The sequence below is a fragment of the Nycticebus coucang genome, chromosome 18 (genome assembly GCF_027406575.1).
Source record: "Nycticebus coucang isolate mNycCou1 chromosome 18, mNycCou1.pri, whole genome shotgun sequence".
In the NCBI taxonomy this organism is placed as follows: Eukaryota; Metazoa; Chordata; class Mammalia; order Primates; family Lorisidae; genus Nycticebus; species Nycticebus coucang.
The window spans coordinates 13,275,565-13,287,906 of record NC_069797.1 but is presented as its reverse complement, the minus strand read 5'-3'; the positions used below and the strand labels follow the sequence as shown (position 1 = coordinate 13,287,906).

Sequence of the window (12,342 nt, the reverse complement as noted above, 5' to 3'; positions counted from 1 at the left end):
AAGCTTCCCAAGGCCCAATTCCTCTTGTAAATTCTCATATTATTTGATTAATATCAACCTAATCCACTCCTCAGTATAAGCTCCATGAAGGCAGAGACGATTTCTCTCTTGTTCAGCATATTAATCTCTGGAGTCTAACATAGCACTTGTCCACAGAAGGCACTCAATAATTATTTGAGTCAATGATTGAATGCATGAGCTGCAATTTTCCTTATAGAGGCAGCCACTGAGTTACAAAAATCTGACAGATGTACAACTCACATTTATGAACAGGGGCTATTACACGTCATACGTGAATGTACCTGTTCCAAATTACATATAAATTCAACGTAAGAACAAACCTACAGAACCTATCTGGTTCATAGCCCAGGGACCACCTATACCATATCTTCACACACTCGGCTGGTGGGGACAGGAGGAGGGTCCCTGGAGAGCATAGCACGTTTCCTAGGCCACAGCTGGCTCTCAGCACAGGGTCATTCTGACCCTGAATCCAGCAGCCCAGGGCAGGGAGCCATGGTGAAGCACAGGTGTGGGGCTGTTGACCTGTTGCTGGACCCTCCATCCTCCTGCATTCTTCTCACTGTATTCTTCCCACTTGCCACTGGGTTTGCTCATATTTTATAAGGGAGTTTTGCTGACCACGTAGAATACTTCCTTTGCATATTCTTCAAAGTCCTGTGGATTTTTAATCTCTGCTTTGAAGGACATAGCAAGGGCTTCCAGAAGGTCACACAAAGCTATCTTTACAACTAAAAGCGTGTCTCACCTAACTACTGACAGTATTTACTCTGAGGAAAAAGAGGCTGTGACTGAGGGCTGAGGCCACCTTTTAATGCTTCACCATTTTAGAATAATGTACTTCTATGTTGTCATACAATTTTAAATAAAATTAAAACATAAAATATTTGTTTCACCGGGCACAGTGGCTCATGCCTGTAATCCTAGCACTCTGGGAAGCTGAGGCAAGTGGATTGCCTGAGCTCACAGGTTCTAGACCAGCCTGAACAAGGTCCTGTGATTAAAAATCCATAGGACCTTGTCTCTAAAAATAGGTGGATGTTATGGAGGGTACCTCCAGTCCCAGCTATTCAGCAGGCTAAGGCAAAGGGATCGCTTGAGCCCAAGAGTTTGAGGTTGCTGTGGACCTATAATGCCAAGGCACTCTACCAGGGTGACAAAATGAGACTCTGTCTCAAAAAAAAAAAAATTTTGTTTCATTGTGCTGATCATAAAGAGAAAAAATGAAAACTTATTTTTAAAAACAAGGGTGCCCTAGCCAGAAAAAAAAAAAAAAAAAAGAGAGAGAGAGAGAGAAATAGGTGATAGATTGATATGGTATATATGTTAAAAATAAACAGCAACCTTGATTATACCAGTCACATAACTGACTTTACCAAGTTTTTCATCATTGGATTGATTTTGTTGACTAGTTTAATTCTACAGTTGTTTTGATCTCTTTACTGAGTCAAGGGTTTCAGTAATACCAACTTGGTTTTCAAATATTTATTTGATGTTTGTTTTTTTTTTTTTGAGATAGAGTCTCACTATGTAGCCCTCAGTAGAGTGCTGTGACATCATGGCTCACAGCAAACTCAAACTGTTGGGCCCAATTCTCTCACCTCAGCTTCCCAAGTAGCTGGGACTATAGATGCCTGCCCCAACGCCTGGCTACTTTTTGTTTTTGTTGTTGTTGTTGTAGTTATCATTGTTGTTTAGCAGTCCTGGGCTTGGTTTGAACCCACCAGCCCCAGTGGATGTGGCTGGCACCCTAACCACTGCTCTATGGGCGCTTAGCCATATTTGATGATTTTTCATTTTCAAATTACACTCTGGCAAGACAGCTTCCTATAAAATCACACAAGGGCAAAGAGTCACAAGACTGTTCCATCAGGACCTTCCCAGTTGCCACTTTGGGTTCTGTACAAAGTTCTCCAACTACACGGGTAGCCCATGCTTTGGCTCCACTGTTCATCTCAAGTTTAGCATTAGAGGAGTTCAAGCTTCTTTTACTTTTTACAAGTAGACTGGTGTATAAATATGAACCTATGTGTATCCTACTATGGATTAGGTCATATTTCTTGATTTCAAACAACCATATACTTTAAAAGTTATTTTTATAGGTCTTAGTTCCTCCTGAATGATGCAATCTCTAATTTTCAAACAGCACTGTAGACTAGTGCTGTAAATTAAAATGATATCATGTTACCAATCTTGGCTGGTACATTCTTGCATATCAGGGCCTCAATTTGTCACAGGCCCAAATGTAGCCATCGACACTACAATTTAAAATATGGAAGAAAAAGTACCCAATGTACTCACCCTTATTATGAAGCTAATGTAGGACCTTCACATGAAAGCTATAACCCAGTTACAACCTAAGAATAGGGAGAAGGGGGAAAGGGAGGGGAGGGAGGGGGGAGGTAGGTGGAGGGAGGGGGATTAATGGGATTACACCTGTGGTGCATCTTACAAGGGTATATGTGAATCCTAGTAAATGTGGAATGTAGAGGTCTTAGCAAAATAACTAAGAAAATGCTATGAAAGCTATGTTAACTAGTGTGATGAAAATGTGTCAAACGATCTATGAACCAAGTGTATGGTGCCCCATGATCATATTAATGTACACAGCTATGATTTAATAAAAATAAAAAAGGAAAAAAATAAATAAATAAAATAAAATATGAATTTAATAAACCTAAGCCCCAGGACTACATGGGAGCTCCCTACCCCCACTATCATCCTTATTATTAAGTTGCTTTATAAAATAAGCTTCTGAACACATCACAATTTTATTTCCGTCTCACCCTCTTTCATCTTCCCAAATGAGAATCTTATCAGGCCTTAAATAAGGCCAACAGCGGGATACAGAAACTTCAGCCACACGGGGCCACATTCCTACCCAGCAATGACTGGCGAGAGCAGAATGGAGGCTCCCTCTTTAGTCTGGGCACGGTCTTCACGCCTGCTCACTCCAGGCCCTCTCGCCACTGTCCTGACACTCAACTCTTTCCCCAACACAGAAGCTGAATTCAGCTGCCATTCATCCTCTTGATTGCACTGTTTTTATTATAGTCAGTTTATGCCCGGAAAGTTAAATAACCTTTACTTATGTCTCCTTGTTGGTGCCAAAGGGATCTGAGTTTGCCGTCACTCCTCTACAGTCTTTAAGAATTTTGACACCCAAAGTGCTTTGGGTTATTTTGGCTTTCAGATTTGGAAACACCTGTATCTCTGGGATGCCTGTTCTGTGCTTGAAAGACCTGGCCTTGTTCTATTCCCTAAATAAGCGCAAAAGATTTCATCTTAGCCTGCTATTTCAAGGGATGGAGTGGTCACGTGCTCAGTTGCCTGGCCTGCGATCTGGTCTACATTCTGGGAAAGTAAGAGGTCTGAATTTCACAGGGGAAAAGGACCACTCACCGAGTAGTCCTTGTACTCAGCTTTTTGTTGGGGGCTGGCTTATCAGTCAGGATAGGCTGGGTTAAGCTGCAGTAAGAAACAGCCCCACGGTGTCAGTGCCTTAGAACTACACAGATAAATTTTCTTTCTCAGGTTGCATGGCCACAGGGGGTCACCAGGTTAAGTTCTGTTTATTGTAGTCTCTCAGGGAATATCTCAAAGGTTCCTGGTTGTCACGTCAAAAGGAAGAGAATTTTGGAAAGATTCATGCTGGCAACTAAAACACACAAGCCTGAAGTGACCCACATCCCTTCTGCTCAGTCATATGGGTCCAGTCATCCACAAGGGACCAAGGAGGTGGAATGCTGGAAATAATGTGATGTACAGTACTGATGATACTACAGTTAATTCCTGATGACAGAGTTTGACTAAAATGGCAACACTGTCCTCAGTTCTTTCCTTGGGCCCAGCTTTTGCTCTGCATGTAGAACATCCCACTTGTGGCTATCTCATCTCTGTGTACGTCCAATGAGCTCCTTCACCTCAGAATTGTTTTATATTTTACAGGTGGATCTATCTTAGCCTTATTTGTGCTAAAATTCTTCCTTATGGAAACTAATCATTTGTCCTTCTTCAAAACAATTCTTGCTTAAGTAAACTGCAAAACATACCAAATAGCTATTTGAGGGCTAGCTCAGCAGCCTGCCCCTGGTGGGTGGTTATTTCTCAAATTTCTCTTCTGTACAGCAGGGACAACACGTCTACCAATTATTGCTGTATGAAATTCAGACTCCCAAATGAGTGTGATATGGAAATTTTAAGTGAAAAAAAATAAAAAGTATTATTTTCTATGTATCTAACATGGCTTAATTAAGTGGCTTTCCTTCTAAGTATAAATGAAAAAAACACTTTTTCTTTTACAATTGCATTCATTCAAAACCATTATAAATATATGTCGGCTTCTCTGAAAACAAGTCTAAACTCCTAATCATGGTTGGTTGCCTTACACCAATCTTTTACCATGGTGCCATCTCTGCACAGCTCAACAAGACTGTGTCCCTGGACTCAGTGGCCATGTCTACTTCCCGATCAGCAGAGGTGGCCTTCTAATCCTATCAGAAGCATCACAGGTATGGATCTGGTAGCTGTCATGGGGGCTTCTTACATCAACAAGAAGTTTTCCAGGGCTGGTATAAACCAGACTGCTCAATGGCCAAGTTTAGCAATATGGCCTGGTGGGCCATTCATGAAGGTCAGCCATAAGTCTGTCTCTCCAGCTTGCCAGTGACCTTAGAAACCATTTCATGCTCTCTCTCCTCTTCTATCCCTCCTAGACACAGATTCCATTATCAGGAGACTGACTGGTAGAGATGGAGGTTATTTCCCCACGGTGGGCCTATCTCTGTCATTCCCAAACCTTTGAGCTTTACCTTACCTGAGAGGTAAACACTAAGTTCATCTCAAAAGTGCTGTCCTCTGTGGAGACACTCATTCATCCTGCATACCAGCCAAACAGAATCAAAGCGACCCTCCAACTGCTCACTCAGTGGCTCTCTCTGTGTCTGAAAATTTGGGCTCTCCATTGGCCCCTGATCTCCACATTTCATCATTAAACTCTTTTCTACCTGTCCTAAAGAGGCAACTCCACGCTGCTCAGGGCTCATTCTGTTCGTATGTTGCTGTGTTTCCTGGTCTAAGAGCCAAGACACATGTTGGGAGCTGAGGATTTTAGAATCCACACAAATCTACATGAAATGGAAAAAATCCAAACCAAGTTAAGAAAGGGAGGTTCTGGTTTCTCCTTTCTCTCTAAGTTGATTATTTCTGAAGCTGTTGCCCTGGCTCAGATGACAACTCAAGCAGCACACATACAGGAAAGAACCTATTTTAGTTAACTACCATCAAAACACCAGTTTAAGTGGTTACTGCACACAGTCACTTCCCATTAAGAGTCCCACTTAAGACTCTTTAGCAGAAACCCGCTGCCAAGAACTCAGGCACGTGGAGGGCAATGGCATAGTCTGTCTGTGTCAGAGCTACAGGAGTGGATGTGGCCCAATTATTTGACTTTCAGAATTGAGAACCTTTTATCAAATTGCCAGAGATGTTTTTGTTCTATCTGAAAAAACAGAGTACATATGTAATCAGCTATTATCCTTACCTTCTACTTAAAGATAGAATCAAATACTTTTAGAGCTTGCAATGCTGTAATAAATTATATTGATGATATTATTCAAAATATTACACTGTCACAAATATCTGCTGGGAGAAATAACACATGCATTCTAAAATAATTTTCTTTAAAAAAAAAATGCAACTTTTGAAGACATCTAATGGATAAACCCCTCAGAAGGAGGCAATGCAGTAATGTACCAATGACTTTCGGACAAGCCTGTCTGAGTTCAACTCTTGTCTTTGGGACTTGCTAGGGGTTTGATTTTGGGTTACTTTCCGCCTTACTTTCAAGATTATTTTCCTTCTTTAAGTCTCAATTTTCTCATTTTTTTTAGGATATAAATAAATTACATCTGTGTACCGTACATATGAAATAGCATATGTACAGTTCTGCTCAGGAAAAGTTGGCTATCATTGTCATTGTATGTATCCATCTCAAAGATAAAATCAATGACCCAAAAGCTGAAGCCTACTCATATTTTAATTTTATACACATTTTCCAAAATTGAAAGTTTCTCACATGCCTCTGTTGCACACATATTTTGCTGTGGTTGCTGAGAAGGAGAACCCCTGTAGGAGCAAACCCTTCTCCTGGAGGCCAATTAATGGTATAGGATGGTAGTGGAAAGCCCACATCCTAGGGTCAGGCAAGAGGACTGAACTCTCCACTCACCGTCATTCTACTGGAGTAGCTTTCAGCTCATTGTTCAATCTCTCTGAGACTCCTTGACCTCTCTGAGCCTCAGTTTCCCCATTTGCAGAGCAACAATAACAACTATCTCATGAGATTGTCATGTTATATTATAGGAAGATAATTACTGAGATGCCAGTTGTCATATGTTGTCATAGGTCATGTGGTCATGTGTTGCTGTGTCTTTGAGGTATTCTGGGGTCTTTGTGGTCATGTGTTGCTGTGTCTTTGAGGTGTTCTGGGGGCTTACCTGGGGCCCTGGTGTCATAAGTCATGTGGTCATGTGTTGCTGTGTCTTTGAGGTGTTCTGGGGTCTTTGTGGTCATGTGTTGCTGTGTCTTTGAGGTGTTCTGGGGGCTTACCTGGGGCCCTGGCCCGTTGATGACATTCCTCTCATATTGCCTCTTCTCACTTAAGGAGCTTCTGACTTTGCTACAGAAGCAAAAGGGGGTCAGAAGTTGAAGACAGCTAGGCTATTGCCAATAAACAGATAGCCTCCAGCAAATATATAAATTTGAATTATCAGAAAACATGCATATTTCCCTAAAGAGAAGGTTATCAGGAAAAAGGATGCCACTATTATGGAGTAAAGAGGTTGACCCTGTGCCTGAGGGATTGCAGGGCTGAAACACTGGAGATGAGGACTTGGAAATGTAATCCAAAGATATTATGTCACTTTAAAGTTAACCTTCACCTTACAGGGAAGAAAGAAAGTAATTGAGAAATAACAGGTATGTTTATGGTGCCCACAGTCCTACCCATGCAGATAGAGACGTCTTTCAAAACAGTAGTGAAAGACTCCCTGTCCCCAACAAGCTCCCCTCTCACTCCATCGCAATGCCATCTGAGTTGCTTTTGGGGTCACAGTGACATCTTTAGAGGTCTTTCCCTGCTAAAAGGAAAAAGTGAGCCAAAGAAATGGTCTCCTCTTAGCTCCCAGCAAGGTCCTAGAGGGATGAGCAGCACTGACCACACAGCAAAAGCCCTTTGACATTGGAAGTGAAGGCTCCATCTGAGCCAAGGAAGAATTCAGAGCTATGTGAAGAACAGGATGACAGCACGTGTGGAGACACTTCTCCATCCTAGACCCCCTGCAGCAGCACAATTAGACCTCTTGGCATCCTTCTCATTCAAAATAAGCACATCCTTGGCTCAGCGTCAGTAGCACAGTGGTTACCATGCCAGCCACATACACTGAGGCTGGTGGGTTTGAATCCGACCCAGGCCAACTAAACAACAATGACACCTGGAACAAAAAATAGATGGGCATTTTGACAGTAGTCCCAGCTACTTGGGAGGCTGAGGCAAGAGAATCACTTAAGCCCAAGAGTTTGAGGTTACTGTGAGCTGTGACACCACCGCACTCTAATGAGGGAGAAATAGTGAGACACTGTCTCAAAATAAATAAATGAATAAATAAATAAATAAATAAATAAATAAAATAAGCACATCCAGTTGGATAGGGCTGGCTCCCAAGGAGAAACGGATTTGCCATCCCCAAGGAAGAGACCCACATTATCTCTTTCTCCCCCAAAATGCACAAATACTGATCAGACCACATACCTTAACGTAGGCCTCACAAAATACCATCAGTGTACTCTGCACACTTGGCAGTTGGTGCCACGGGGAATCCAGACCTGCTGGAAAGAGTCCAGGGCAGGGGCTAGACGTGGGGACGCTGTAAGGGAGGCCCTGGGGCACAGGGGCAAGCAGCACCACCCTCTCCTCTGTGTTTGGGTCAGCCCTGCAAACAAAAGCAAGGGATCTATCCCCTGTTTTAGGTGAAAACAAAAATTATAACCTAAAACCAGACCCCACGCTTCAGCTATTTATAGCATGAGCTCAGGACTCGAAAGTGCCAGGTATGACAACACTCTCCAGAGACATAAATGAAATTACTAAAATTAGAGGCGACTCGGCTATTTAAGGAAAATTACACACATTTCTAAATCTGAATGATGCTTGGGGTAGTGGAAGCCTTTGACCTTCCAGAAACCCTTCTTAAAGACACAAAATATTAAAGATAGTTTGAGCCCAAATAAATAAAGCCAGATCATGTGCTGATATTTGGAGGCCTGAAATTCTCAAACAGGATCCTGTTTCCTGAGGCTTGGCTGTTCCTGGGGTTTCAGCCTTAGAGTATTTGCCCTCCTGAAGTAGCTGCAACATTTTAGACTAGAAACCAGATGTTTATTTGTGGAATTTAGCCTTGCCCACAGTTCACCAAAATAACAAGAACACTAGCCTTTTTCTGTATCTGAACTACATTTTCTTTCCATCTAGTCTTGTAATGCCTAGAATACATGCTTAAGAAAAGGACTGCATAAGCATATATTCCTAAAAAAAAAAAAATGCAATTTATGGAAGAAAAAGTCAGAAGGACTTTCTCCCAAACACATCACAAATAAGGCACGTGTAAAACTTAACGTTTATCTTTACTATTGTCTAAAAAATTATCACTACCAACATTTGATTATTCTAATCACTAAATATCTGAGTGAAATTTATACATCTTTGTTTTCATTAGAACAAATGGAAGATGAAAAAAGCTACAATTTGATTTCTAAATGAACACACAGAGACCGCAAACATAACCCGGTAAGAGCTTATTGTCTGTATGTCAACTCTGCTAGCACTTTGAGATGAATTTGTGAAATGGACTAAGCAAGGTCTTAAAATACTTTTAAGACAAAGAGAAAAAATGAACTTTGGGGTTAATAGCAGTGGTGAAGGTGGAACCAGGAGAACACGAAGATACAGGGAGAACTACTAATGAAAGAGAGAGAGACAGACGTAGAGTGAGAAACATCAGAGAAAAAGAGAGAAAAGCTTTCCCTGTGACTCATTTTCCTACCTCGAACTTCTACTCCAAATGGATTCAAAGCTAGCATCCTGTCTATACCATCTCAAAATAATTCCAGATGACTAAATGTTGTTTACTATTAGTAATTATTGAAGAATTAAAAGAAATTGCAGATAAAGAATCTTGGGGTGAGAAAGTGCCTAACAGGCATAACTCCAAAGGCATCAACATGTAGGAAATTTGTGCATGTCATGACTTATGTACTTTAAAAAAACAGAACAAAATGTCAGGCAAAGATATAAAGGACGATGTGTTCAGTATATATGATAAAAGCATCATCTGATGAGTATACAAGGAACTCTTAAAATAGTAATTTTTTTAAAAAAGTAAATCCTTCGGGAGGTGGAAACAGGCATGTAATAGGAATAGGCAATTCACAGAATACAAACATCTAGTGGGAATTGTTCTACTTCGCAAGAAGCAATAGGATGACAAAGCTGTAAGACATACATATGTTATATTGTCTTATAGTATCAGTGGTAAAAAAGCCAACCCAGGGTTATCAAGGACGCAGAAAGACAACCTCTCAGACACTGCTGGGGAAGTGAAGAGCAACCCAGCCTTTCAGGAGGGCAATTTGGCAACACATTGCAAAAGCCTTTTATTAAATGTGCTTGACTTTCAATCTCATATCTAGTAACTAATCCTGAGGAAAATATTAAAGGTGTTTCTAAACTTTCAGCTAGTAAAACTGCTGTTTATGAGAGAGAAGAGTCTGATACAATATCAATATCCAATAATGAAAAATGGGGTTATAGGAAACTCTGAAACCTCAATACAATAAAATGGTAAAAAGCCATTAAAATGAAGTTGTGATGCTTTCTGACATGGAAAGAGTATATGTTATGAGATGGAAAGAGAAAAATTGAGTTGAGGTGCTGAGAATTTTATCTGCCACATGGGACTTGGTAAGTCCTTTTATTTAGTGTGAATTCATTTGTGAGAGGAAAATACAGAAATAAAAATTGATCCTATCAAAATATCTAGTTTAGAAATATGGAAGGTTTTGGTTTTCTTCTTTTGCTTGTCTGTATGTTCAGAAATTCCCACAAGTGGCATTTATTGTCTTTGGAGATAGAAAGGAAGAATTTCACAAGATGCTGCTGCAGTTAATGAAAGACCTGGAGGCCCGTGTTGAATGTCTGAATAGGAGAAAGAAGGTGGTAAGTCCACAGTAGGATCTCAAATATGTTATTGCACAAATATAAACATTCATTTATCTTTGTAATAAACATAAACACTACATGTTACCTGTGTATGTAAATATAATAAATATCATGCACATACATAGTCACAGCAAAAAAAAAAAAAGAATACACAAGGAAATGCAGACAGGCTGCGACTGGTACTTCCGGGTGTTGTGATAATGAGTGATTTAGAGATTTTTTTCAAGAGTTCATGTGTATGTTTTCTCTATTTTTCAAAATATATGCCATGCAAATATTTTTCCTTTGTAAATACAGAAAAATAGTTCTTGAAAACCCTAATAATCGTGTGGAGGCCAGAGATGTCCTGGAATGTGAGCTGTGTCCTATTTTCCAGCCCATCTAGCAACCGTACCTCTGTCTGCCTGGACCCCTTGTGCTGTGTGTAAAGAGCTCCCAGGGCCTGATAACTTGTTATAGTAAGTCTGCTCTCTTTGTTCCCATGCCGTGTCTCCAGTTCAGACTTCTATTGTTCAGCATTGCTTTCATCAAGCCATTTCCCTGCTCAGAGGTGCCAATGGCTCTGGGCCCCTGAGGCTGGAGTTGAAAGCCACCTGTTCAGGCAGCTGCATTTCCTCAGATGCATCACCAATTGCAGTCAACTCATCCACCTAGTATTGTTTCAAGTGCACTCTGTCTTTCTCTACCTCTATTTTTGCTCAAACTATCCCAACTACCCATTGTGAACCCTGTAAGGCTGAGGTCCCCAACACCTGGGCTGCAGGCTGGTATCTGGTGTCCAGTCTGTGGCTTGTTAGGAACCAGGGTACACAGCAGGAGGTGAGCAGTGGATGAGAAAGTGAAGCTTCATCTGTATTTACAGCCACCCCCCATCTCACCTCACTACCTTGAGCTCCACGTCCTGTCAGATCATGGGCTGTGTTAGATTGTTACAGGAGTACAAACTCTCCTGTAAACTGTGCCTGCGAGAAATCCAGGTTGTGCACTCCTGTGACGACCTAAAGTCTCTGCCACTCCCTGTCCATGGAAAATTGTCTTCCATGAAACCATTTCCTGATGCCAAAAAGGTTAGGGGCCACTGCTTTAAGGCATAGCTGGAAATCTATCTTGTTTGTGCTTCCCCACGGCCTCAGAGCGAATGCAGTCCATTCATATCATACACAAAATAACAAGAATAATAACAACTATCACTTTTACCTTTTCTATTGGATCGATTATTTCTTCATATCCTTCCCATAACCCAGGTGCTTAGTAAATAGCAGAAAGTTATAGTACAGGGACAAACAAAAAGGCTTTCTGTGATAGGAGCTTGGTGCATTCCCGTCATACAATCCTTTAATAAGGGAATATATTAGCATTCCATTCCAACACTCACACATGCCCTGGCTCCACCCCACCTGCCCTGGGTGGGTTGCTAGCAGTAGCCCGCCAGCCGCAGGGTAGTGGGGAAGCTCCGCCGCATGCTCATGCACTTCTCCTGGTCGATGTACAGGGAATTGGCTTTGACAGCCAGGTCGTGCTCCAGGGTGGCCTTGGTGTGCACCAGCAGCTGCAAGGTGTCCTCTGCATCCCTCAGGCGCTGCTGCAGGGTCTGGATGGTGTCGTCCACCTCGTATACCTCGTTAACAAGGCTGCGTGAAGGAATGACACCATTAGGTCAGCAGACAAGTCACACTCCCACAGCTTGAATTAGGGGAAGATGTAGCTGCCCATGCTAACTGGAGACATGGCTGTGTGCCAGGTGGCACATGGAGCCCCAGCAGCACACAGTTGCACCTTTATATAGCAAAGGAAGCAACGCCTGTGCATGATTCAAGTACCATGCCAGGGCCACGTCAGTTCACAACCCCTCATAATCCAAAGGACAAACTGAGCATATTCTTGAGACACCAGCAAATCTTCACACACACACACACATACATATATATGCATTCTCATGTATACGTATATTAATATATTAATAATATTAATATTTTAAGAGGAGGACAAACATTCAAACATTTGATATTTTTTAAATAGTAAAAATAAAAAAGTCAAAACCTAGC

General features: G+C 41.5%; 1 protein-coding gene across 1 annotated transcript in view; it reads right to left on the bottom strand.

Annotated features, from left to right (window-relative positions):
- Nucleotides 1-11,411: 11,411 nt before the first annotated feature.
- The window catches only part of TEKT3 (tektin 3), a 48,860-nt gene continuing 47,929 nt past the window's right edge, over nucleotides 11,412-12,342 (bottom strand). The window contains exon 8 of the mRNA XM_053569334.1: nucleotides 11,412-11,928. Coding sequence (XP_053425309.1) covers nucleotides 11,712-11,928 — 217 coding nt within the window. The 3' untranslated portion in view covers nucleotides 11,412-11,711. The remainder of the gene's footprint in view (nucleotides 11,929-12,342) is intronic.